Source organism: Dama dama, chromosome 4 (assembly GCF_033118175.1).
Source record: "Dama dama isolate Ldn47 chromosome 4, ASM3311817v1, whole genome shotgun sequence".
Taxonomy (NCBI): Eukaryota; Metazoa; Chordata; class Mammalia; order Artiodactyla; family Cervidae; genus Dama; species Dama dama.
The window spans coordinates 54,466,106-54,489,704 of NC_083684.1; the positions used below are offsets into that span (position 1 = coordinate 54,466,106).

Genomic DNA, 23,599 nt, shown 5'->3' on the forward strand with positions numbered 1-23,599 from the left:
ATACTCACCTGTACACGGGTGTGTATAGATGCCACTCACGGACACAGGACCCACTCCCTTCACCCCTCTGCTTACATACACATTTCCAGTCACACACGTGCTCTTACACATTTACACAGAGATGCACACACACACAGACCCTGTGCACTCATGGAGACCTGTGTGCCCACCCATAGATTTGTGCACACCTGCATACACTCATGCACATATACAACTTCTACATGGACCTGCTGCTTGGATGCTCCCAGGACGGGCAGCTCACTCGCTATGGATGGTCCACTCTGGTGTGTGCACAGCACCCCCTCCTGTCAGAAAGTTCTTCCTCACAGTGAGCCCCCAAGTCCTCCTCCTGGCTCCCTGCTCACCCACCTATTCCTGCTTTAGGGTCTGGTGCTGAGCTGACTGAGGAAGGGTTCCCAGATAAATTACACCCACATCATGATCGATAACCTGGAGGAGGGCATGGCAACCCACTCCAGTATTTTTGCCTGGAGAATCTCATGGACAGAGAAACCTGGCCAGCTACAGTCCATGGGGTTGCAAAGAGTCAGACACGACTAAAGCGACTGAGCACACACGCACGTGATCCATAATAACAGGTCTGTTCATATGACAGATGGGGGAAACTGAGGCCTGAGACTGGAAAGGACTTGCTTCCGGTGTGAAGGAAGCCAGAACCCACATGTACACACTCATGTATATGGGGAGACCCAGCCCCACCTACATGCCCATCAACCCACAAGCTCTAACTGGAGTCCTGCTAACAAGGGGAACATAACTGAGTGTCCCCGGCATGTTCTAAGTGCTTTCCAGTAAGTCATTTAATATTCAGTGAGCCTATAGGCAGAGCCTGTTATTCTCCGCTTTTTGCAAATGAGGAAACGGAGGCACAGAGCAAGACAGTAGCTCACTCGGAGTGACAGCCAGGAGAAGGCTGGGCTGGGGTTTGAGTCAAGAGGGCGGGCTCTGGACCTCACATTTCCAAGTGCTACACAATACAGTACAGAACCCACCCACATAGACACATGTGAGTCATAAATTCAGACGTACACGTGGGCTTCCTGGTGGCTCAGAAGGGAAAACGTCTGCCTGCAATGTGGGAGACCCAGGTTCGATCCCTGGGTCAGGAAGACCCCTGGAGAAGGAAATGGCAACCCACTCCAGTACTCTTGCCTGGAAAATTCCATGGACAAAGGAGCCTGGTAGGCTACAGTCCCTGGGGTCACAAAGAGTCGGACACGACTGAGCGACTTCACTTTTCTTTACATGTGCCCTCATGCAGCGCCCGCCCCACAGCTACATGGCGCACAGACACGCACCAGCGCACACGGCTTTCCCCTTGGCCGGGTTGTGCTCCTCCTGCCCTCGCCCTGGGTGGGACTCAGACAAGGATGTCTTTTCACCCGTTTGCCCACCGGCTTTGGAGCCTGCCTGTTGCCTGCCCGCTCTGTGCCCCTGCCCAGGCCCGATCTCGTGGACTTCAGCAAGCTCACCAAGTCCAACGCCAACTACAACCTGCAGAGAGCCTTCCGCACGGCTGAGCAGCACTTGGGGCTGGCACGTCTCCTGGACCCTGAGGGTGAGCCCTGCACGGCCCCAGCCTGGGTTTCCTCCTGGGGGACTCCCAAATCCAGTGCTGCTCCCAAACTCAACTGCAACACCCGCCCAAAGCCCAAGATCATTTCTAATTCAACTCCCTCCCAGTCCCCACCTCTTCCTCATCACCAATCCTACCCCCTTCCGGGCCCCATATCTTCTACTTTCTCCTTCTCCACCTGTTTTTTTTTTTTTTTTTTGGCCATGCTGTGGACCTGGCTGGATCTTAGTTCCCCAGTCAGGGATTGAACCTGTGCCCTTGGCAGTGAAAGCCTGTAGTCCTAACCACTGGACTGCCAAGGAATTCCTGTTCATCTCTGTCTCAAACCCAACCCTATCTCCATTCCTATGTTCAACTTACCCCTCCTTCCCCAACTCCATCCTTTTCTTTTTTTTAAACTTTTTACTTTTGTATTGGGGTATAGGCAATTAACAATGCTGTGATAGTAATAGTTTCATTTGAACAGGAAAGGGACTCAGCCATACAAATACATGTATCCCTTCTCCCCCAAACTCCGCTCCCATCCAGCCTGCCACAAACATTGAGTGGAGTCCCATGTGCCATACAGTAGGTCTTTGTTGGTTATCTATTTTAAATATAGCAGTCCCAACCCCATCCTTGGGCTTCCCTTGTGGCTCAGCTGGTAAAGAATCCACCTGCAATGTGGGAGACCTGGGTTTGATCTCTGGGCTGGGAAGATCCCCTGGAGAAGGGAAAGGCTCTCCACTTAAGTATTCTGGCCTGGAGAGTTCCATGGACTGTATAGTCCATGGAATCCCAAAGAGTTGGACTTGACTGGACATGACTGAGTAACTTTCACTTTCAACCCCATCCATAATCACCTCCCTGCCAAACCCAACCCCCCCAACCCCAGGCCCATCCTTAAAGCCAACACCACCCCCAACCCAATCTCCAACACCATCTTCATTCCCATCCCCAGCCCATCCACATTTCTGCCCGCATGCACAGCTCTGCCCTCATTCCCAGCCCCTTCCCATTTTCAATCTGTCCCCAACCCCACCCCTGACTTCAACCTCATTCCAAATTCATGGTCACACCCAATACCAGCCCCCCATCTCTAGGGTAATGGCCATGATCATACCCCACCAATTCTCTGTATCTGGAATAATGGTTGCTTCCTTTTTCTGAACACCTCTGGTGTGCCAGGCACATGGCTGGAAGTTGTATCACCACTGTTCCCTTTCATAATCACACTGATTGAGTTGGAAAGAAGTCATCAATCCTGTCTTAAACTGATGGAAAGGAAGGCTCAGAGATGTGGAGTCACTCATCTAGCATCACACTGAAAACCCAGTAAATAGTACTTTCTGATTCCAGAATTCATGGACTTAATCATTCCTCTGCCCTGCCTCTTACAGTGCCTGGCACATAGTGGGTGTTTATTGGATGTCAGTTTTATGAGGTGAAGAAGAATAAGGGCCAAGTATGATGCTATGCATTCAGTGGGTAAATTGAAATGATAATCAGGATTTATTGAGTTTCTCCTTTATGCCACTATGAGTATTCTCCACTATGAGTATTCTCTCTCATACTCACAGTGTTCTTAGGTTGCAGGCACTGTGACTATCCTTACTGTAACAATACGGAAACTGAACTCAGAGCAGTTCAATCTATTTTATTAGGATATTGAGTGAGTAAGCGGTTGAGTTAGGATTCAAGCTCAGGCTGCCTTCAAAGCCCATGTCCTTGACCTCGAACTTCATATACCATTCATATACTTAGTTTATGTATTTATTGAGCTTCTGCTGTGTGCTGGGCATGGCAGGGACAGTGGTAAAAGACAGGCATAGCCCTTGTCCTCATGGAGCTCAAACTCGATAAAGACACAATCACATAAGGCAATATGTAATTAGAAATTGGGCTTCCCTCGTGGTTCAGACGGTAAAGAATCTGCCTGCAATGCGGGAGACCTGGGTTCGATCCTCTAAGGAAGGGAACTCACTCCAGTATCCTTGCCTGGAGAATTTCATGGACAGAGGAGCTTAGTGGGTTGCAAAGAGTCAGACACCACTGAGCTACTAACACACACACACACACACACACACAATTATAAATTGTGATATATTCTAGGAGGAAATGATAAGAGGCCACAAGGAAGAATAACAGGAGGAGATCATGTCTAGACAGGATGACATGAAGGCTTATTTGAGGAAACTTGAGTGGAGCCCTGAAGGGTGAGTGGGAGTTTGGCACATGGAAAAGGGAACAGTGTTCCAGACAGTGAGCACAGCATGTGCAAAGGTCCTGAGGTGGATAGTAGAATGAATGGTGTGTCCAAGAAATCACTATAGATAATTTCTCCATGGTGGTGTATATGTGTCAGGCACTATTTAATCCATGAAATGGATCCTCACTGGGCAGATAAAAAAACTGAGGAACAACAGCAGACTTCCCTGGTGGTCCAGTGGTTAGGACTCAACACTTCTGCTGCAGGATTACAGGTTTGACCCCTGGTCAGGGAACTAAGATCCCACATGCTGCTTGATGTGGTCAAAAAAAAAAAAAAAAAAAGACAAACTAAGGAACAGAGAGGTTAGTTATCTTGTCCAAGGTCACACAGCTAGGAAGACTGAATTCTCCCAACCTCTCCTCGGTATGTTTGATCTCTCTGTCAGAGTGCTCATCGTCATGCTCTTTCCTTTACCCCTCAGATGTGAACATGGAGGCTCCAGATGAGAAGTCCATTATCACCTATGTGGTCTCTTTCTACCATTATTTCTCCAAGATGAAGGCTCTGGCTGTGGAGGGGAAACGGATTGGAAAGGTACAGAAGCCCAGGAATGGGGTGGGTGGGAGCCTGGGAACCATAGGTGGGTGTATCTGGAATAAGACTGACCCCCCTCCCTTCCTCTGCCGGGTCAGGTCCTCGACCAGGTGCTGGAAGTGGGGAAGATCATTGAGCGCTACGAGGAGCTGGCGACCGAGCTGCTGGCCTGGATCCACCGCACCGTGGGCCTCATCAGCAACCAGAAGTTTGCCAACTCATTAAGTGGGGTGCAGCAGCAGCTTCAGGCTTTCACAGCCTACTGCACACTGGAGAAGCCTGTCAAGTGAGGCCTGGTTCAACAGGGAGGGTGGCAGATGGAGGTGTGGAGGCAGGGTTCCTGAGCTCAGGCCTCTTCAGGTTTCAGGAGAAGGGAAACCTGGAGGTGCTGCTCTTCAGCATCCAGAGCAAACTGCGGGCCTGCAACCGTCGTCTCTATGTGCCCCGGGAGGGCTGTGGCATCTGGGATATTGACAAGGTGAGGCTGAGGATGTAGGGCAGAGGAAGGGTTGCCCTGTGAGGTTGTATAGGTTGTACACTGCTCAAGGGAGCCCTTCTCATTGTAGATGTCATGGATCTGACATCCATTCTAATGGTTTTTCCAGCAGTAAAGGGTCACAAGGAAGCAAGATTTTTTTTTTTCCCAGTGTGTGCAAAGGTGCCACAAGTGTTGAGCATGACCTCAGACAGAGAAGCCAAGGCCATTAAACTGTGGGGAATTGTTGGAATCTTATTTATTTATTTGGCTGCCCCAGGTCTTCATGGCAGCATGTGGGATCTTACTTGTGGCATGTGAACTCAGTTTCGGTATGTGGGATCTAGTTGCCTGACCAGGGATGGAACCCAGGGTCCCTGCATCGGGAGGCACAGTCTGTTACTGGACTACCAGGGAAGTTCTGAGTTGTTGGAATCTGACTGCTTCTCTAGGCGTGGGGACAACTGGAGAAGGCAGAACATGAGCGAGAAGCTGCCCTCCGGGCCGAGCTGATCCGGCAGGAGAAGCTGGAACTGCTGGCCCAGAGGTTTGACCACAAGGTGGCCATGCGGGAGAGCTGGCTGAATGAGAACCAGCGCCTGGTCTCCCAGGTATGGGGCCAAGGGCTTGGCTCCGGGGGAAAGGGAGAAAGGGTGGGGCTGACGGCCCTGGGACCAGAAAGGGAGACTTCTTGATTTCCCAAGCAACAGAGAAGTGTTAGATTAGTCTCCTAGGTGACAAATGAAGGTGGGATGGGAGAATTTACTTCCTAAGTGACTGGTGGGGGAGGGATGTGGGCCTGCTCTCCAGGGTAATAGGAGATGAGGCAGGTCTCCAGAGTAACTAGAGAGGACAGAATTAGTCTCCTCAGAAATAGGGAGGGTAGTTAATTATCTCTTAAGTGACAAAGGAGGTTGTTATCAGGTGTCCAGTGTAACTCAGAAGGCTAGAATTGGTCTCCTAAGCAACAGAATAGGGTAGGCCTGGTCCCCAGTCTCTAAGGAAACGGAAGGATGGGGCTTGTTTCCTGGGTAACAAATTTAGGGTTAGAGATGTAACAGGGAATGGTGGGGCTGGTCTCCAGGGTAACTGGGGGATGATGAGACTGGTCTCTAGGGTAACTGGGGATGGTGGGGCTGGTCTCCAGGGTGACAGGGAAGATTGGAGATGGTCTCCAGGGTAACTTGGGGTGATGGGGTTGATCTCCAGGGTAACAGGGAAGGATGGGACTGGTCTCCAGGGTAACAAGAGCAGGTAGGGGAGTTTCCAGGGTCACACAGTGTCAAGGTAACAGGTTAACTGCTGAGTCATTATGGATGAGCATCTGTGGCCTGCCCTGCCCCAGGACAACTTTGGGTATGAGCTGCCGGCGGTGGAGGCAGCCATGAAGAAGCACGAAGCCATTGAGGCAGACATAGCAGCCTATGAGGAGCGGGTGCAGGGCGTGGCAGAGCTGGCCCAGGCCTTGGCAACTGAAGGCTACTATGATGCCCGCCGGGTGGCAGCCCAGCGCGACAGTGTCCTGCGCCAGTGGGCCCTGCTGACTGGGCTGGTAGGTGCCCGGCGGACACGGCTCGAGCAGAACCTGGCTCTGCAGAAGGTCTTCCAGGAGATGGTGTACATGGTGGACTGGATGGAGGAGATGCAGGTAGGGGCCAGATCGGGGACCAGTGCTGGGGGTGGCATACCTGGAGAGGAGGGAGGGATCTTTACCCTGAAAGAGTTGTCAAAGATGGGGAGAGAAGAGAGAGACAGAGATAAAGAGAAAGGGAGACAAAAAGAGTGAAAGATACAGAGAGAGACACAGAGGCAGAGGAAGAATGTATGAGAGACAGAAAAATATCTGGAGAAATAGAGAGATAAAAGATACAGTCGTACAGAGACAAGCAGAGACAGACAGAGATGGAGGTTAAGTCAGAGGAAGATTCAGACGGTTTCAGAGAAAGAAATCAGAGAAAGAGCTGGAGAAGCAGACCCAAAGGTATCACCAGAAGTCTATTAAGAAATGGCTACAGAGATGGAATCCATTTGTGAAAAAGAGAGAGACCTGAAAAGAAAAGAAAAAAAAAAGAGAGAGAGACAGAGATGGATACAGAGCGAGATGCAGATAAGATGATGGAAGCAGAGAGAGAGATACAGACACAAGACATGGGAAGAAAGAGATAGGAATCGAGATGGAGGCAGAAAAATATAAACAAGAAAGGGATGAAGGCAGAGAGAGAGAGACGGAGCCCAGAACTATGGAGACCATGAGAGATGGAACATCCAGAGAGACAGATATGGAGAGAGGTGATGACAGAGACAAGGAGTCTGAGACAGAGATCAGAGTTCAAGTGATGGAGTAGAGGAGCGAAGGCTGGCGTGGGCGGTGGGTGGAAGGGAGAGTGGCCTGCGGGCTGGTACCAAAGCCACACTCAGGGCAGCTCTTACTTGTAGGCTCAGCTGCTGTCCCGGGAGTGTGGGCATCACCTGGTGGAGGCCGAGGACCTGTTGCAGAAGCATGGACTGCTGGAGGGGGACATCGCCGCCCAGAGTGAGCGGGTGGAGGCCCTCAATGCCGCTGCCCTGCGTTTCTCACAGCTGCAGGGTGAGTCTGGGGTTGAGGACTGGGGTGGAGACTTTCAGGGCTTGTGCTAATAGAAGCAGAATGTCAAAAAAATAAAAAAGAAGCGGAACGTCTCCTGAGATACAGAGGAAGAAGTGAGCTCCCCATCTTTGGAAGCATCCAAACACCAACTAGGATCCCACTCCATCAGGGACATCACATGGGAAATTAGTGCCTTGGGTGTGAGGCTGGCCCACATGACTTCTTCCTGCTTTGAGATTCTGCAGTAATAGTTCACATTTTTTGAGCATTTGTTATGTGCTAAGCCTTTCACAGCGGGGTCTCAGTGAATACCATAAAAAGACTGGGTAAGGCAGTTATTGTCAAGGCCTGCTCAGCATTAGGTGATAGAAACTCAATTTCAATTAACTTAAGGAGAACAAGGGAAGGTATTGGCTGATGTAACTAAATGTGTAAGAAGGGTTGAGTTTTGCTTCAGGTATAGCTGGATCCAGGGATAGTTCAATGATGCTTTTAAGACTCCACCTCTCTCCAACTCTAGTGTTTATGTTTGTGTCACTATTGGACAGTCCCTCCCCTTGTGGTGTAAATCTGGGACCATCCAGCCCACATATACATCCCAGCAGCTTCATAGATCCAGCAAGAGACAGGCCCCTTTCTCCCAATATTCTGGCAAAAAGCCCAAGGAAAGCTTTCATTAGCCCATGGTGGGTTCCATTCCCACCACTCAGCCAAGCATTATGGCCCAGGGCTATATACATGATCTAATTGGCCACATCTATGTGACATGCTCACCCAGGGCTAAGAGTGGGATCAGCTCCCTCCAGAAACATGAACTGAGAAGAGGGCAGGGATGGGATGCCATTAGCAGAAGCAGGGCCATGGATGCCAATAGGGAAAAACTTAGACTGACTCTAGAAAGTTTCTCATTTTAGTAATGTCAACACCCTCCAGCTAAAGACCACTAGGAACCCTGCTGTAGTCAAATCAAGCTTAATTTGCATTCATGGGAGTGTGGGGACCATGGGGCATCTTAGTAAGAGGATGTTAAGAGGGGCTTATTGTAGGACGTGGGCTTGTGTTAGGTGATTTGGGATGATTTAACGTAGTGTATTTTGCTGCAGATTGGATGCTGTCAGGAAGTTGAGTAATTAGATGATTGTGCATCTTAATCATTTTTAACCAGGTGGTGGGAGGAACATGATTGGCAGGAGTGGTTCACCTTGGCCAGGCGTGGGTGGGCAGGCAGGTGACTGTTTTGTGGTTTGCACAGTGACCTTGTTTTGTGTGCACTCAGACATGATTGTGGAATGGTCTTGTCTCCATCATGATTGTGGAGTGGTCTTTTTTTTAAAAAAAAAATGATTTTATCTATTTATTTTTTGGTTGTATTGGGTTGCTGTGCGGGCTTTTCTTTAGTTGTGGTGAATGGGGGCAACTCTCTCGTTGTGGTGCATGGGCTTCTCATTGTGGTGGCTTCTCTTGTTGCTGAGCATGGGCTCTAGGGCACATGGGCTTCATTAGTTGTAGTTCCCTGGCTCTGGAGCATAGGCTCAATAGTTGTGGCCCGTGGACTTAGCTGTTTTGTGGCATGTGGGATCTTCCCGGAGCAGGGATCGAACCCGTGTCTCCTGGATTGGCAGGTGGATTCTTTACCACTGAGCCACCAGGGAAGCCCTGCTGAGTGGTCTTATCTGATGTTTTGTCTTGTGCAACTGTGTATGAGTGCTGACAGCATCAATACTGCTTTTTTCTTTCTCACTGATGAGGAAACTGAGGTTCAGAGGTGCAGAACTGATAAGAGGGTTTGGAGGCTGATCTGTCTCATTCCTTTATCAAGGAGCTAAGGCCCTTGGGAATCCTGGTGCATTGTTAGAATATGAAGAGGCTCTCCAGCTTTCAGGGGCTACCCAGGTGGTATAGTGGTTAGGAATCCTCCTGCCACTGCAGGAGATGTGGGTTCGATCCCTGGGTTGGGAAGATCCCCTGGAGGAGGAAATGGCAACCCACTCCAATATTCTTGCTTGGAAATTTCCACAGACAGAGGAGCCCAGCGTGCACACACACTCCAGCTTGCAGGATGGTTGGGAGAGTTTCTCACTCTCATGGGCTGGGTCATGTCCTAAGAGCAAATGTTGAGGTCTCCTTCCAAGCCCCAGTGCAGGCATCCCCATCCTAGCTCAGTCCATCACCAACCTCACAACCCCAAGAGACATCATTCGTCATCCTTCATGCTTCGTTCTTATGGATGTTTGTCCAGGAGGCTCCCCCTGTCTTTTCCTTGTGAGATCTCAGCACCCAGTGACAATGCGCCAGCAGTGCCGTGGAAACAGCAAAGAGGCTAGTATGGGGTGTGTGTTGTCATGGTGATGGGAGGCAGCAGTGTGTGTGTTGTCATGGTGATGGGAGGCAGCTCTGCCTGCGAAGTGGTCCAGAGTTGGCCTCCTGATGTACCACTTCTTAGCTGATCCTGAGCAAGCAGCTTTCCTCCCTGAGTGTGAGTTTCTTCATCAGCAAGATGGAGCTAAGGAGGATACTGGCCTCATAGGATGGTTGTGAGAACTCAGTGACATTGGGTCAGAGTAAGGGCTGGATGCATGGATGCCATTGATGTTTATCAGTTGGGTGCCTTGGAATTTGGGTCAATTTCAGTGAATGTCCAGCAATGCATAAACCCCACATGCCATCTAGGGCAGTGTCTCTCCCACTGCTTTGACCCAGTAAGAAATACATTTACCTCATGACCCACAGTTCACAGGCACATGTGCAGACACACAGAGACACAAAGCCTTTGGAAAATAATGCTTCCCCTTACTTCTCATATTTTCTATTCATTCTACTCTATTCCATTAAAGAAATGCTAACTGCCACCCATTAAGTTAATATCACAGTTCTCAAACTAGAGATCCAGGTGTGTGCATGTGTGCTAAGTCACTTCAGTCGTGTCCGACTCTACAACCCCATGGACTGTAGCCTGCCAGGCTCCTCTGTCTGTGGGATTCTCCAGGTAAGAATACTGGAGTGGGTTTCTATTTCCTCCTCCAGCAGATCTTCCCAACCCAGGGATTGAAACCACATCTCCTGCTGCTCCTCCATTGCAGGCAGGTTCTTTAAGAGGTCCAGGAGGAAATATTTGAAGATAAAGAGGAGTTTAGGTCATCACTGGGTTAAGAGATAAGATGACAGAGGATGAGAAAGGGGAGTCAAATACATAGGTTAAGAATAGAGAGGCTTCATTTTGTCAATTTCTGAGGGAAAGACACTGTGCACTTACACTAAAATATAAAGATTCTAGGATTCTCTGAGTCTCCATTTGCATCCTTCATTCAGTCAGTAAGTCACCATTTTCACTAAGCTACTGCTCTGGGCTCCACCATGTTCTGGGCAGTGGTGCGAACATGGTCTGATGGAGACAGCCCCAGGTCTTGTCCTTATGGGGCTCCCACTCCAATGGGAGAGACAGACTGTTTGCCACAGCCCAGAGGGGTCAGAGGTAGGATGAGGGAGTCACAGGCAGAGTGGCCCGCGCTGGGATAGGGGAAACAAGCCTGGGCGAGCCTGGTAAGATGTCTGCTCCAGATCTGAGGTGTTGGGGAAAGCTGCCAGGAGGAGGGGACGCATAACCTGACATCTGATTAAGTCGGGTCAAGGACTCGGCAGACAGCCTGTACCACCCTCTCTTGGGCGGCTCCTGGTCCGTGCCCAACCTGGGATCTTCCCCTTTCCGTGGCCCAGGTTACCAGCCCTGCGATCCGCAGGTCATCTGCAACCGCGTGAACCACGTGCACGGCTGTCTGGCGGAGCTGCAGGAGCAGGCGGCCAGGCGGCGCGCGGAGCTGGAGGCCTCGCGGAGCCTGTGGGCGCTGCTGCAGGAGCTGGAGGAAGCCGAGAGCTGGGCCCGCGACAAGGAGCGCCTCCTGGAGGCGGCGGGAGGCGGCGGCGCGGCGGGCGCAGCGGGCGCGGCGGGCGGCGCACACGACCTGTCCAGCACCGCGCGCCTCTTGGCTCAGCACAAGATCCTGCAAGGCGAGCTGGGCGGGCGCAGGGCGCTGCTGCAGCAGGCCCTGCGGCGGGGCGAGGAGCTGGTCGCGGCCGGTGGCGCCGTGGGTCCGGGCGCCGAGACGGTGCACCTGGCGGGCCTGGCGGAGCGCGCGGCAAGCGCGCGGCGGCGCTGGCAGCGGCTGGAGGAGGCGGCGGCGAGGCGCGAGCGGCGGCTGCAGGAGGCGCGGGCGCTGCACCAGTTCGGCGCGGACCTAGACGGGCTCCTGGACTGGCTTCGCGACGCCTACCGCCTGGCAGCCGCGGGCGACTTCGGCCACGACGAAGCGTCCAGCCGCCGCCTGGCCCGCCAGCACCGGGCGCTCACTGGGGAGGTGGAGGCGCATCGCGGGCCCGTGGGCGGCCTGCGGCGTCAGCTGGCGACACTGGGGGGCGCCAGCGGCGCCGGGCCCCTGGTGGTGGCACTGCAGGTGCGCGTGGTGGAGGCCGAGCAGCTGTTCGCCGAGGTGACCGAGGTGGCTGCGCTGCGGCGCCAGTGGCTACGCGATGCCCTCGCTGTCTACCGCATGTTCGGCGAGGTGCACGCGTGCGAGCTGTGGATCGGGGAGAAGGAGCAGTGGCTGCTGGCCATGCGCGTGCCCGATTCACTGGACGACGTCGAGGTGGTGCAGCACCGGTGAGCGCGCACCGGTGGGACTCCCGGTCCCCTTCGTCCCGCACGCAGTCTCGATTTCCTTGATTCAACAATTTTCCCGTGTTCACTCACTCGGAACCAGCGTGTGTGCGCTTAGTCGCTCAGTCGGGTCCGACTCTTTGCAACCCCATTCGACTGTACAGCCCACCAGGCTCCTCTGTACATGGGGTTTCCTAGGCAGGAATACTGGAGTGGGGTTGCAATTCCATTCTCCAGGGGATCTTCCCAGCAAAATGGGAATAATACTTACTGGTCCCAACCTCATGGGCTCCTGGAGAACAGTAAATGAGTTAATATGTGCAAAGTAGTTAGCAAATGCCTGGGTTCAGGGAGCATTCCAGGGGCGTTTCCTGCTATTCCTGTGAGACGTATAGTCACCTGGCTATATAAACCTCCAGAAATTAACCTCCAGAGATGGCCCAGCACGATGCCTCCCCCGGGACTCCCATCCCTAGATGGGAAGGATGTTACCCCTTGCATAGATGTTACCTCCCCAACTAATAAAACCATTCTGACCCTTGTCACTTTCTCTTCCCTCACCCCACTTTACATTTCTTCATAGCAGTTACCACCCTGGGACATACTAGATACTGATTTATCTGTTGGCAGACTTAGAGATGGGTCATTAAGTTAGTGGATGGACCCTCTGCACCTCTCTCTCTGAGCATGTTCATCCATCCGCTCATTCAGTGGATACTTACTGAGCCCCTGCTCTGTTCCAGGCCTTGGGCTGGGCATTGCTGGAAACACAGGCCTGGTCCCCGCTGTTGCTGTGCCCACAGTTACCCAAGCCATAGCCTTGGGCATTGTTTTAAACAAGGGAAGACCATAGCCAGCTTAAAACCATTCTCCCTGGCTGCCATGTAGAGGGTGGGCTGAAGGGGGTGAGAAGAGAGGCAGCTAGGGTGGGGGCTCAGGTAGGAGATGACAGGACTGGACCAGCGCAGGAATCCAAGTGGACAGGCCGTGGGGGGCAGACAGACTTGGGGGGAGTATTTGTCCAAAACAGAGCCCAGGGCTCTGGCCTAGGGATTGGCTGGGGTTGGGGAGGGGGAAGGGAGGGGAGCTGTCCCTGGGATGGAGACCCAGAGGAAGAACAAACTGCGGGAGATGTTGAAGCGAGTGTGAGTCACAGCAAAGAGCCCGGAGAAAGAGCACAATGGGCTTTAAGGTGGGGGACAGGCTCGAAAGGGATAATGTTGAGGCTGGAGACAGATGTGGGACTGACGGGCTCGGGGGCCAGGGCGGAAGCTGTGGGGGTGGGTGAGATGGATGAGGCAGGATGTGAGGCAAAGCTGAGAGGGCCCAGGGCAGAGCCCTGAGGGACCTAATGCTTAAGTGACAAGCAGAAGAAGAGAAGCCAGCAGAGGAGCCTGAAGAGATGAGGTTGAGAGTTCAGAGGAGAACCAGGAGAAGGCAGTTTCACAGAAGCCAGTGAACAGGTCCCCAGGGTCCACGCCCCACTGATCGTGTCCATCTTCTTCCGCAGATTTGAGAGTCTGGACCAGGAGATGAACAGTCTGATGGGCCGTGTCCTGGATGTGAACCACACAGTTCAGGAACTAGTGGAAGGAGGTCACCCCAGCTCAGATGAGGTGCGCTCCTGCCAGGACCACCTCAACAGCAGGTAAGTGAAGCCTGGGGCTAGAAGTCCTTCTGGGTCCCAGACCAGTTCTTCCTATCATTCTTTTCCTCAGTCACTCAACTATAGATGACAAGAATGTGCCCTTTCAAATTCCTGAGATGATAAGGTTGTTATTGTTGTTCAGTCACCAAGTTGTGTCCAACTCTTTGCGATCCCCTGGACCACAGCACACTAGGCTTCCCTGTCCTTCACTATCTCCCAGAGTTTGTTCAAACTCATGTCCATTGAGTTGGTGATGCCATCCAACCATCTCATCCTCTGTTGCCCCCTTCCTTTCCTGCCCTCCATCTTCCCCAGTATCAGAGTCTTTTTCCAATGAGTCAGCTCTTCGAATCAGGTGCCCAAAGTGTTGGAACTTTGGCTTCAGCATCAGTCCTTCTAGTAAATAAAGGCTTCAGGCTGCCTAGTAAATTCGCAAAATCTTGAAAAAAAATGATAATACCCAGTGTTAGTTATGATGTGGTAAAATGAGAACAGAGTACATTTCAATGGGCTCTTAATTTACTTGTTCAGAAATGATTTATTGAGAATCCAATAGCTGCCAGGAATTTTTCAAGCACTTTTTTAAATCTCCCAATATCCCAATTGCCATAGTAAAGTTTCCAGCATTCAGAATTCTTTAAGAATAGTAACCAATTAAATATTTCCCCCTAGAATACTACAAGTAGTTCTTGCAAGGTAGGAGTCATATATGAACACACAGATCCAGAGAGGTGAATTCCTTATCCAGGATTACTCACAATCGAGTAAGCAGGAGTCAAACCCAGTTCTACCTGAATCCAGAGCTGAGGCCCTTGACCACATATATGCAGTCTTTCCAGCAACTCTGTAGGGGTGTAAATACCCATATAAGAAAGGAAACAGGAACTCAGAGAGGTAAAGGTGGTCTAAGGTCCCATGGGAAGTTAGGTGGGGATCAAGCCTGAATTTAAAGTTGAATTTGTGCTCTTAACTGCTATGCTGTGAGATCCCAATATCCAGTGATTTCCAAGCCTCTGTATCCTCAACAATTCCAGGGCACCAGGTCCTAAAAAGATAATGACAGCTAGTGATTTATGGCAGTTAGTGAGATGACGCGCCAAGTACTTTAGCCACAAGACTCATTAAACACCCAGTGAAATGGACATAATTATCTGCCTTTTTTCAAATGAGAAAACAGAGACGAAAATTATTTGCCCAAGTTCACATGGTGAATCTAGCCAGAGCAGAATTTGAACTTGAGCCCTTCTGATTTCAGAGTCCTAATCTCTGCCCTTATGCTGTGTCCATTCTAGAGGGGTCAGAGAGAGAGTAAAGAAATAAACAATAAAAGAACAAGGTATTTGGAGAATTGTAAAGATTCATGCAAGGAAACCAAACCAGTCAAACCCAAAGGAAGTCAACCTTGAATATTCATTGGAAGGACTGATGCTGAAGCTGAAGCTCCAATGCTTTGGCCACCTGATGCAAAGAGCCGACTCACTGGAAAAGACCCTGATGCTGGGAAAGATTGAGGGCAGGAGGAGAAGGGGACGACATAGGATGAGATGGTTGGATGGCATCACCGACCCAATGAACATGAGTTTGAGCAAACTCTGGGAGATAGTGAAGGACAGGGAAGCCTGTCCCTCTTTGTGACCCCCTGCAGTCCAGGGGGTCACAAAGAGTCAGACACAACTTAGCGACTGAACAACAAAACAATGCAGGAAATAAGAGTGATCTGGTAGGGCATAACTGGGGCTTGGGGGTGATTTTAGATCTTGTCATGGGCTGGTGTGCACCATGACATGAACTGGGCCCTCATAGGGGATGAAAAAGATCTAGCCAAGAGTATGTATGGGGGAGGGGAGGGAGGGTACAAAGCATTCCAGGCCATGAGCACAGCCAAGGCAAAGGCCCTGAGGTATAAAGGGGCTTGACGTGGTCCTGAAGTGTATCCCCACTCCTCGCTGGCAGGTACTGTTTGAAGTGCTTCGCGAATCATATTAATAACTCATTTGATTCACTGCACCCCTGTGAGGTTGGTACTGTGCTATGACTGTGTGCATTTTGCTGGTGGGGAAATGAGGCACAGAGAATGTTGCCAACCAAAGGGTACATAGCTCAGACCTGACTCTGAGCTTGACACTGTCAGGCAGTATCATCACTTGCTTGAGGGCACAGAACAAATTAAAAAAAAAAGAAATCTTTGATGTAGAAAACTACAGATCTTAGTTCCCTGACCAGGGATCAAACCTGTGCCCACTGCATTGGCAGTGTGGTCTTAACTACTGGACCGCCAGGGAAGTCCCATAAATTTATTTTAGGATAAAATAGGTTTGACTCAGCACGTGGCTTATAGTATATGCTCAACTACTATTTATTACATCCAACATATTATCTGACGTCACAAGCCAACAGGTTTCACACTCTTTGGTTCCAGAACCCTTTGCACGCTTAAAAGCAATTAAGGACCCCCCAAAGAGCTTGTTTTAATGGGTTATGTCTGTCAATATTTACTATATTAGAAGTTAATACTGAGTAATGTAAAATAGCAAGTCGTTAAAATAACAATAATAAACTTACTATGGTAACATAACTTTTTAAATGAAAAAGTGACTATTTTTCAAAACAACAAAAAAAATGTAGCAAGAAGAGTGGTGGTGTTTTGCATTAAAAAAAATTATTTACTTTGGCTGTGCTGAGTCTTTGTTGAGGTGAGAGCTTTTCTAGTTGCCTATGTGGGATCTTCGTTCCCCCACCAGGGATGTAACCGGCCCCCTGCATTGGGGGCTGGGAGTCTTATCCATTGGACAAGCAGGGAAGCCCCTGTTTTGCATTTTTGCACATCTCTTTAATGTCTGGTTTAAGAGAAGGCAGCTGAGTACTCAGGTCTGCTTCTGCAATCAGTCTTTTTCCTGTAGCTTCTGGAAATCTCCACAGTACACTCGGCACAGAATGAAAGTGAAAAGGCAAATAGCGTCTTAGCATTTTGATGAAGATAGCTTTGCCCTCGCTCAGGTTACATTTTGAGAACCGCTGTTCTAAGCAAATGTGCCTGGCAGAGTCCATTTTACACAGGCAGGAACTGGGGCTCGGGAAGATAAGGATGACATTCCAAGGTCACACAGTGGCTGGGTTCCTCCCAGGGTCGATGGGCCCTCTGCACCCAAGGGAGTGTCTCTCTCTTCCTTACGCCGCCCTGCTTCTCCTGGGCAGGTGGAACCGCATCGTGGAGCTGGTGGAACAGCGCAAAGAAGAGATGAGCGCGGTGCTGCTGGTGGAGAACCACGTGTTGGAGGTGGCGGAGGTGCGCGCCCAGGTGCGCGAGAAGCGGAGGGCTGTGGAGAGCGCGCCCCGGGCGGGCGGCGCCCTGCAGTGGCGCCTTAGCGGCCTGGAGGCGGCTCTGCAAGCGCTAGAGCCGCGCCAGGCGGCCCTCCTGGAGGAGGCGGCCCTGCTGGCTGTGCGCTTCCCGGCGCAGGCTGCGCGGCTGCACCAGGGTGCGGAGGAACTGGGCGCCGAGTGGGGCGCGCTGGCCAGCGCGGCTCAGGCCTGTGGCGAGGCGGTGGCGGCGGCCGGACGCCTGCAGCGCTTCCTGCACGACCTAGACGCCTTCCTGGACTGGCTGGTGCGCGCCCAGGAGACAGCGGGCGGCGGCGAGGGGCCCCTGCCCCGCAGCCTGGAAGAGGCAGACGCGCTGTTGGCGCGCCACGCGGCGCTCAAGGAGGAAGTGGACCAGCGAGAGGAGGACTACGCGCGCATCGTGGCCGCCAGCGAGGCGCTGCTGGCGGGCGACGGCGCGGAGCTGGGCCCGGGCCTGGCGCTCGACGAGTGGCTGCCACACCTCGAACTTGGTTGGCACAAGCTGCTCGGCTTGTGGGAGGCGCGCAGGGAGGCGCTGGTCCAGGCGCACGTCTACCAGCTCTTTCTGCGCGACCTACGCCAGGCGCGTGCGGTGCTACGCAACCAGGTGCCCGCTTCGGGGGGTTGGCACGGGTGGGGGTCTGAGGACTCAGGGGATTTTGGGAACAGAAAACTGTATGGAGGAGTGTGTTTGCGGGGACCACTGTGTTCCTGGCGTATCTCATGCTGCGGGGGTGGGGGGGGGGCACGGGTATCTGGCATGAATAACTGGGTTTGTGAATAATCCGGTGTGAACAAGTGTGGGTGTGTGTGTAACAGAATTTGAGTATTACGATGGGGTAGGTGTCTTAGTCTCTTAGAGGTGACTAAGAGTTTGTGGACTGTTCTGAGTGAGTAATGCACTTGGAGGTTCTTTGGGGTGACTTCCTGGGTTTGTGGGTTATCTGGAAGGAAGGAAAGTATGAGTTTGATTGGTGATGGTTAAGGGGGTTTAAAGAAGCTCTTGGGGTGGATAACAGAAGATGAAGTTTATGGCAGGAGGTAGCTGAGGGATTCTTGTGGTCAGTAAATGATTATGGATTATGTGGCTGTAGGGGCCTAAATTAGCAGACTATCTTCTTCTTGGGAATGGCAGATTGTCTGCAGAGCGTCACTGCGTTTATTATGGCTTGAGGAATCAAGTGCCATGGTTATCCGGGAACAGCTGATCCAATTCAAGGATCTTTCTGAGATGGGGACCAAGTTTGAGGATTTGGACAAGATAAAACACCTGGTTTTCAGATAGTCCAAGAGTATATTCCAGCTTTTAGGAATCGTTTTAGATATCAGGGGCTTCCCAGGAGGTAGTACTGGTAAAGAATCTGCCTGCCAACGCAGGAGATTCGAGACACGAGTTCACTCCCTGGGTTGGGAAGATCTCCTGGAGGAAGAAATGGCAACCCACTCCAGTATTCTTGTCTGGGAAATCCCATGGACAGAGGATCCTGGTGGGCTACAGTCCATGGGGTCACAAAGAGTCAGACACAATTTAGGGATTAAAGAACAACAACAAATACGCTGTGAAAAATAATAAGGCAGGGTAAAGGGATACCTAGGGGGGTGGAGAGGTCAGAGACCCGAGGAAAGTGAAAGAGCCAGCCATGGGGATATCTGGAGGGAACAGCATGGGCCAAGGACCTGATGTGGGGCCACGCCTGGCACGTTCAGTGCTAGAACCTAGTGAGCAGGCGAGAGCAAAGTGGTAGCTGGGCAGGCTGGCAGCCCCCGCAGGTCCTGGATGGAGCAGGGCCGACCGGAGCCTCCCCGCACTCCGTCCCCAGGAGATGGCATTGTCGGGTCAGGAGCTGCCGGGCACCGTGGAGTCGGTGGAGGAGGCGCTGAAACGGCACCGCGATTTCCTCACCACGATGGAGCTGAACCAGCAGAAGATGCAGCTGGCCGTGCAGGCTGCCGAGGGCCTGCTGAGACAGGGCAACGCCTACGGGGAGCAGGCCCAGGAGGCTGTGACTCGGCTGCTGGAGAAGTAGGTCCCTCAGACCCCAGGGGCCCAGGGGCTGGGATTCAGCACAGAGGAGGGGTGACCAGGCCAGGATTCCCTTTCCTTCCATCACATTTCTGCTTCTTCGTTTTTGTTTTTTTTTTTGGTTGAGCCATGAGGCTTGTGGGATCTTGGTTCCCTGACCAGGGATCGAACCCATGCTCCCTGCAGTGGAAGAACTGAGTCCTAACCACTGGACCTCCAGGGAATTCTCTCTGTGTCTCTCTCCGATTTCGATTTAATTCCATATTGCCTTAGATTTGATTTAAATTGATATTGGTGAAAAGGTAACTTGCGGTTGATAACCCCAAAGCTTCAGAAGTATATACAATGAAAAGTTTCTCTCCCAAGCCTGCCCTCAGCCTGGAATAGCAGGACTGGTTGTTACAATGTTAACATCTACTAAGTGTCAAGCACTATTCTAGGACCTGGGCAAAAGGGCAACCCCTCCCTTTCCCAAGAAATATTCCAGCCCACAAGCAGTGACAGGGAAACCTGGCCGTGCTGCAGTCCGTGGGGTCGAAGAGTCACCATGGGGTCGCAAAGAATGGGACACCACTTGGCGGCTGAACAACAGCAGCACCAAGCAGAGTCCTTTATAGGATTTCCTTCAGTCCTGCTTCCTTCTGTCTGTCCTCGCTGTTTCTACTCGTCCTTGTGACCCCAGCTTTCTCCTCTCTGGCATGAGTGAGACAGGAGGAGAGCCTAATACTGCCCTGTCTTCTGTCTCCTGATGGAAATCATAACCTGTCCCTCCACCACCATCCAGAGTCCTGAGACCCCCGCCCCTCCTCTCTCTGGCTCTGGCATCCTTTTCCCCTAAATTCCTTTGGGAAATGGATGGTGGAGTTTCCTAAAGGAAACTCGTATGGGGATTCTCATCCTGAGGAAGCGAATTCATGATCTAGTGTCCCCAACTCCAGGCCTGGCACCTTCTTTCTTTTATTCCATGTTTCCTAAAAAAAAAAATAGTATTGGCTTTATTTACTTGGCTGTATCGGGTCTTCGTTGCCACACACAGGATCTTCGCTGTGTGGCATGGACTCTAGTTGTGGCACACAGGCTTAGTTGCTCCAAGGCATGTGGGAATCTTAGTTCCCTAACCACGGATCAAACTCAAATCCCCTGCATTGCAGGGCAGACTCTTAACTGCTGGACCACCTGGGAAGTCCTTCACATTTCTTGAGTATTTACTCTCCGCCAGGCTCTGCAGAATCAGGAGGAGGAGGAACCTGGAGGGCTGTTCTTTTGAGTCACGCCTTTCTTCCTTCGCAGCCATTACTTTCTCCTTTCATTCTATTGTTTATTCATTTATTCTTCAGCCAATTAAACAGGGACTGAGTCCATGCTGTGTTCCTGGCTCCATGTGGGGCAGTGCTTGGGCATGCCCTGGTAACCGGGTCAGAACACAATTCCATCCCTCACAGAGCTCTCATGCCATCTGGCAAGGATGACCAAGAATGGTCAGGGCCGGGCTGGGAGAAGCATAGGCAGAATGGACAGGTCTGGGGTGGAAGAGGTGCAGAGGTCTGAGGGAGCCCTGGGGTCAGACAGGGCCGGATCCCAGTCCCAGCTCTGCCTCTCAACCTGTGAGATTCAGGGCAAGTCACTTCTTTCTCCCCATGGGGCTCACCTCGCCTGGAACCTGGCCCTGCCCTGCGTGAAAAGATGTTCTTGCGTTTTGTCTGCATTTGGCACATGAGGCTCAGAGAGGGGAACAGACTGGCCAGAGGTCACAGCTGTTTTCTCACCCTCCAGGAGACAAAGGGTTTCTCTCATCCCTGGGACAAGTTGACTGGTGAAGGCCTGGAGGGACTGAATTCAGTTCCATTTCAGAGGCATTTCCTGTTTCCTGAGCTGAATCTGGGCAGGAGGGAGTCCATATTCTGCTTGTCTCTGGCCCTTCATGTTCCTCCATTCAGCTCTGTGCTTGAATCTCTTTGTAACTTCCTCACACTCTCCATCTCTTTGCCTCCATCTCTCTGTACGTCTATGCATCTCTGTTTCCATCTCTCTCCCTGTTTTTTCTACTTACATCTACATCTGTCTTTTCTGCTGCTTCTCTCTTTTTCTCAGACATTTTACTTCTGTTTCTGCCCTCTCTCTTTCTCTCTGCCTGTCTCTCTTTCTCTGACTTTTAAAATTAATTAATTTTTTGCTGTGCTGGGTCTTCATTGCTGCTCATGGGCTTCTCTTGTTGCAGAGCACGAGCTCTAGATAGAGGGCTCAGTAGTTTCGGCGCATGGGCTTAGCTGCTCCGTGGTATGTGGGATCTTTCTGTCCCAGGGATCAAAGCTGTGTCCCCTGCATTAGCAGGCCGATTCTTAACCACTGGGCCACCAGAGAAGTCCCCTCTATGTCTCTCTTGCTTTCTTTCACTCATCAAATATTATTGAGCACCTACTGTGTGCCAGGCCCCTTTTTTAGGTATTGGGGAATACAGGGGTGAGCAAAACAGATAAAAATTCCTGCCCTCGTGGAATGACATCCTATGGGGGAGACAGACAAGATAAATAGGGGATATATACAGTGTGTTGGATAGTGTTAAGTGCAAAGGAGAATGTTAAAGAAGAAAAGAAAGCCAGAAAGTGTTGGGCAGCGGTCAGGAGGGGTCTTGCTAAGAAGGTGACATTTAAGTACACTTTGAGGGGAAGAGCGTTCCAGGCAGAGGAAACAGCCAATGCCAGCCAACGCTCTGAGCTGGCAGTTGTTTGTTCAAGGCACAGCAAAGTGGGACCCTTTCAGTCCTCTCTGCCAGGCCTCTTGGGCGCTTTGCCTGCAGTGCAGGCAGGAGGCCAGGCTGCCTGGGGCTGTGATGCCTGCTGGCTCCGGGTTGGCGGGGCCTGGGTCCAGCCTGGCCAGTTCACTTAGACCAAGGGCCTGCCTCACTTTGCCTCCCTATGGCTCCAGCCCTGTTCTATCCATGCTCTGCTTTCATCCCTCTTTCCAGCTCTGTTGCAGCCTTCTGGCTGGCTGGCTGTACCTTACTGGTGGCATCTTGCCACTTCTCTACCTGTCCCTTTCTGGGCTCTCCCTCCCAAGACTCCCTCAGCCACTTTCTTTCCCTCTGCTTCCTTGTCTATGGTGTTCTCTTCCTCTCTGTCTCTCTGGCACTACCCCTGCTTCATTTGTTTCCTTTTTCTCTATCTTTTCCTGTTTTCTCTATCTCTGGGCCTCTTTCTCATTCTTTCCTGAGTCTCTGTCAATCACTCTTTCTCAAGAAATCACTCTATGTCTCTGGTCTTGTGTGTGTTTCTGTTTATCTCTCTAGGTCCTTGCATTCTTCTCTGTCTCTCTGAGTCAATCTACCTCTTCCTCCTGATCTGTCTTTCTCTCTAGGTGTCTCTTGTTCTCTAAATTTTTGTCTCCCTCGGTATTTCCTACTCTGTTTGTAGATCTCTGTTATCTCTCTCTATGGGGCTGCGTCTGTGTCTCTCTAAGTGTCTCTATTTCTTTCTTTCCAGATATCTACCTGTCTCTGTCCCTCTCTCCCTCCCCTCTGTCCTCTCTAGCTGTCTCTGGCTTTGCCCCCACTGACGTTTCTTTGCCTTTCCTCACATCCCCACTTTGCTCTCTCCTCTTACTCGCTCGTACATATGCCCCAAGTTCCTAGCCCTGCCAAGTTCGATGCCCTCACAGCCCTGTTGCTAGCGCCCTCAAACTCAGGCTTCCCCCAACTCTTATCTCCTCATCCCCAGGAGCCAAGAAAATCAACTACGGGCCCAGCAATGGATGCAGAAGCTACACGACCAGCTTGAGCTGCAGCATTTCCTCCGAGACTGCCACGAGGTAGGAACTCTAGCTGAACTCCAGCTGTGCTGGGCACGGGGACTTCTTCGCTAGGGAGGGAAGTGTTCCAGGGCAGAGGCGCGGTGGGGGCAGGGACGCCCCGTCTAAGTGGGTCGCGGAGCGATGTTCACCTGGCACCGCCAGGAGGCGTGCGCATCCTGGCCTCAGTGCGCATGCTCCTCAGCTCCCTCCGCCCACGCGGGCGCGGGGGGGGGGGTGGGGGTGGTGGAGGGAGGGGCCTTGGGCGCCCCTGGCAACGACGCGCGTCCGCGCCTAAGGGTCCCACGGGGACGCGCGCTGATCTCACCTTTCCTGCAGGAGATTCGTGAGAAGTGCTTTGCTGGGGAGGGGGACCAGAGACAAGGAGAGGGGTATGCGGGGAGGCGCGGGTGGACCAGAAATCCAGGGCGCAGCTTCGGTCAGAGATGGTCCAGGACCAAGACTTCACCCCTTTAAAGTGTCCAGGAATCAAACTCTGCCCCTTTGGAGATGATCTGCACACCCGTTAGGATCTCCCCAAAACAGAGGTGGTCTAGATCCCCTTCTTCATTAGAGACGACTCAGGAGATAATGTTGCCTTTCTCTCCTTCCCTTGAATTCCATAGAAACTATGCTGGACTCTGACCCCATAAGAGATGGCCCCTTGAGAGATGGCCGAGTAAACATTTTCCTAATCCCAAACAGAAATGA

At 51.8% G+C, this 23,599-nt stretch overlaps 2 protein-coding genes across 2 annotated transcripts in view; both read left to right on the top strand.

Annotated features, from left to right (window-relative positions):
- The window catches only part of ZNF780A (zinc finger protein 780A), a 428,674-nt gene that overhangs the window by 307,576 nt on the left and 97,499 nt on the right, over positions 1 to 23,599 (top strand). The window lies entirely within an intron of this gene.
- The window catches only part of SPTBN4 (spectrin beta, non-erythrocytic 4), a 78,276-nt gene that overhangs the window by 16,682 nt on the left and 37,995 nt on the right, over positions 1 to 23,599 (top strand). The window contains exons 7-18 of the mRNA XM_061139323.1: positions 1,464 to 1,579; positions 4,270 to 4,382; positions 4,481 to 4,668; positions 4,743 to 4,860; positions 5,310 to 5,468; positions 6,203 to 6,505; positions 7,294 to 7,444; positions 11,159 to 12,098; positions 13,606 to 13,743; positions 16,939 to 17,689; positions 18,903 to 19,105; positions 22,819 to 22,909. Of these exons, the coding sequence (XP_060995306.1) occupies positions 1,464 to 1,579; positions 4,270 to 4,382; positions 4,481 to 4,668; positions 4,743 to 4,860; positions 5,310 to 5,468; positions 6,203 to 6,505; positions 7,294 to 7,444; positions 11,159 to 12,098; positions 13,606 to 13,743; positions 16,939 to 17,689; positions 18,903 to 19,105; positions 22,819 to 22,909 (3,271 nt within the window). The remainder of the gene's footprint in view (positions 1 to 1,463; positions 1,580 to 4,269; positions 4,383 to 4,480; positions 4,669 to 4,742; positions 4,861 to 5,309; positions 5,469 to 6,202; positions 6,506 to 7,293; positions 7,445 to 11,158; positions 12,099 to 13,605; positions 13,744 to 16,938; positions 17,690 to 18,902; positions 19,106 to 22,818; positions 22,910 to 23,599) is intronic.